This window comes from Plasmodium brasilianum, chromosome 4, assembly GCF_023973825.1.
Source record: "Plasmodium brasilianum strain Bolivian I chromosome 4, whole genome shotgun sequence".
Classification (NCBI taxonomy): domain Eukaryota; phylum Apicomplexa; class Aconoidasida; order Haemosporida; family Plasmodiidae; genus Plasmodium; species Plasmodium brasilianum.
Window position 1 is genome coordinate 705,437 of NC_090117.1, and position 2,892 is coordinate 708,328.

Sequence of the window (2,892 nt, forward strand, 5' to 3'; positions counted from 1 at the left end):
TTTTATGAACATACATCTGTTTTGTACATACATTTATATATATAACATTTTTGCACATCTCGTGTATCATTACATACACGCATACATATTTACTTCATTTTATTTTGTACTTTTCGTATGCCCACTACATACTGTCGGTGCAGTTTCGTTCGTTCATATTTACATTTACCTACAAATTTACCTGCATATTTACATTCGCGTTAATATTACAAAAAGAAAAGCAACATGGCAACGATTGATCATAGTGTTCAAGATGAATTAGTCGACTATGAAGATGATGAAAATATATTAGATACTAAAGACGTAAAAGGAAATTTAGAAAATAATATATTAAATAATAATAATAAAGGAGTTAATGAAAATGGTGCTATGAGAGGAAGTTATGCTACTGTTCATACAGGAGGGTTTAAAGATTTTTTCTTAAAACCAGAATTACTAAGAGCAATTAGCGAAAGTGGTTTTGAGCATCCCTCGGAGGTACAACAGGAAACCATCCCGGCTGCAATAACAGGTGAGTCATAGAAGAGAAAATCAACCACGTTTATGAAAAAAAAAAAAAAAAAAAGAACAGGGAGAGTGGTATTGCTATATTGTAGTAGTGTGGCAATATAGTAGTGTAGCATTATGATAGTGAACCTATATTGAGCGTACTTGCTTCATACTGTTTTTTCGCGTTACTATTGGCCGTATCTATATGCAATCCGTTAGATTTGCATTAACACGTATGCTTACACTTGCATATACACGTATGTATACACTTGCATTAACACGTATGTTTACACTTGCATATACACGTATGTATACACTTGCATTGACGTTGGTGCCCGTATGACAATACAACTGTTGTACATACGGCTTCATCATTGGATGCATCCATTTTTTATTTGTTTATCCCATTTTCACTGTTCGTTTGTGGGCCCTCTTCGTAGGAACGGATATATTGTGTCAGGCAAAAAGTGGGATGGGTAAAACGGCTGTTTTCGTTTTGTCTGTTTTACAGCAACTGGATACGAACGATAACAAAGATTTAAAAGAGGAGAAGGAATTAAATAATAACAGTAATGTTAGTGGAACCATGAATAATAGTAATGCTAATAATAGTAATAACGTTTCAAAAAATAAATATGTTAGATGTCTTGGTTTAGCACATACACGTGAATTAGCATATCAAATAAAAAATGAGTTTGATCGATTTAGCAAATATTTAAAAAATGTACGTTGTGAAGTAGTATATGGTGGTATAGCAATGGCTAAGCATATTTCATTATTTAAAGAAGATAATATACCACATATAATAATTGGTACACCTGGACGTATTTTAGCATTAATAAGAGAAAAATATTTAGTAACAGATAAAATACAGCATTTTGTTCTAGATGAATGTGATAAATGTTTAGAAAAATTAGATATGAGAAGTGATGTTCAGAAAATTTTTATTTCTACTCCTTTGAAGAAACAAGTTATGTTTTTCTCAGCAACTATGGCAAAAGAAATGAGAGATGTGTGCAAAAAATTTTTACAGAATCCTGTGGAAATATTTATTGATGATGAAGCAAAATTAAAATTACATGGTCTATTACAACATTATGTTAAATTACAAGAAAAAGATAAAACAAGAAAACTAATCGAAATTTTGGATGCTCTCGAATTTAATCAAGTTATTATATTTGTAAAATCTATTACAAGAGCTATTACACTAGATAAATTATTGACAGAGTGTAACTTCCCATCAATAGCTATACATGGTGGTTTAGAACAAGAAGAAAGAATTGAAAGATACGATAAATTTAAAAAATTTGAAAACAGAATATTAGTTTCTACAGATTTATTTGGTAGAGGAATAGATATAGAAAGAGTTAACATTGTCATTAATTATGATATGCCTGAAAACTCAGATTCGTATTTACATAGGGTCGGAAGAGCAGGACGATTCGGCACCAAAGGATTGGCAGTTACTTTTGTTTCATCTCAGGAAGATACTTTAGCATTAAATGAAGTTCAAACAAGATTTGAGGTAGCTATTTCGGAAATGCCAAATAAAATTGATTGTAATGAGTACATTAACCAGTAAGAGCGGGCGGGTGGGAAAAAAAAAAAATAAGAAAAAAGAAAAGGAAAGAAAAAAAACAGGGGGATTCTTTTTTTAAGCTAAATATGTAAAATGGCTAGCTGAAAAAAAAAAAAACTGTAAATGTGTGAATGTCTATATATATATATATATATATATATATATATATATATATGTACATGTGTACATGTGTGCATATATGTAAATGTGTACCTGTACATGCATGTTTGTAAGTACGTATTATGTACATGTGCACTCCCACGTGGACGCAAAAAATGCCTTTTAAAAAAACGAACTTTTTCAAATTCACATTTTAAAAACAAATTTTTAAAAGAAAAGAGAAACACGTGTAAGGTCAATGATATATGCAGAAAGATGGTATCACATGAATGGAGAAATTGTAAATCGTGTGAGCCAAAAATTTCAGGCGTTGTGCGTATATTCTTATTGCGCATAAGCATGCGTACATACATATGCATATTGTTCATGTGTAGATATATACGTATACTGTACATGTATACATTTTCAGTGCTAGCTAAAAAGTGGAGAGCCATAACACACATGAGCGTGCAATAAAATTCGAAAAATCACCTGACCTATTCATACCAATATTGCATATTGCTATTAATTACAGGAAAAAAAAAAAAAAAAAAAAAAAAAAAAAATGAAAAAAATTATGAAGAAAATAAAGAGTAATATGAACGATTAAAATGGGGGAATTCGTGTTTAAATACGTAGAAAGTGCTTTTATAAGTTGTTCTACCTAATTCCTCACATGTATATGCATTTACGAACATTTATACTTATTTATACATACTAACATA

At 30.4% G+C, this 2,892-nt stretch overlaps 1 protein-coding gene across 1 annotated transcript; it reads left to right on the forward strand.

Moving 5' to 3' along the window:
- Positions 1-225: 225 nt before the first annotated feature.
- On the forward strand, positions 226-2,071 carry MKS88_001162 (ATP-dependent RNA helicase UAP56; the record flags this gene model as incomplete). The annotated part of the gene is made up of 2 exons (XM_067219822.1): positions 226-511; positions 930-2,071. The coding sequence occupies 2 exons, from the start codon at positions 226-228 to the stop codon at positions 2,069-2,071; spliced, it is 1,428 nt and encodes a 475-aa protein (XP_067075090.1).
- Between the last annotated feature and the right edge of the window lie 821 nt (positions 2,072-2,892).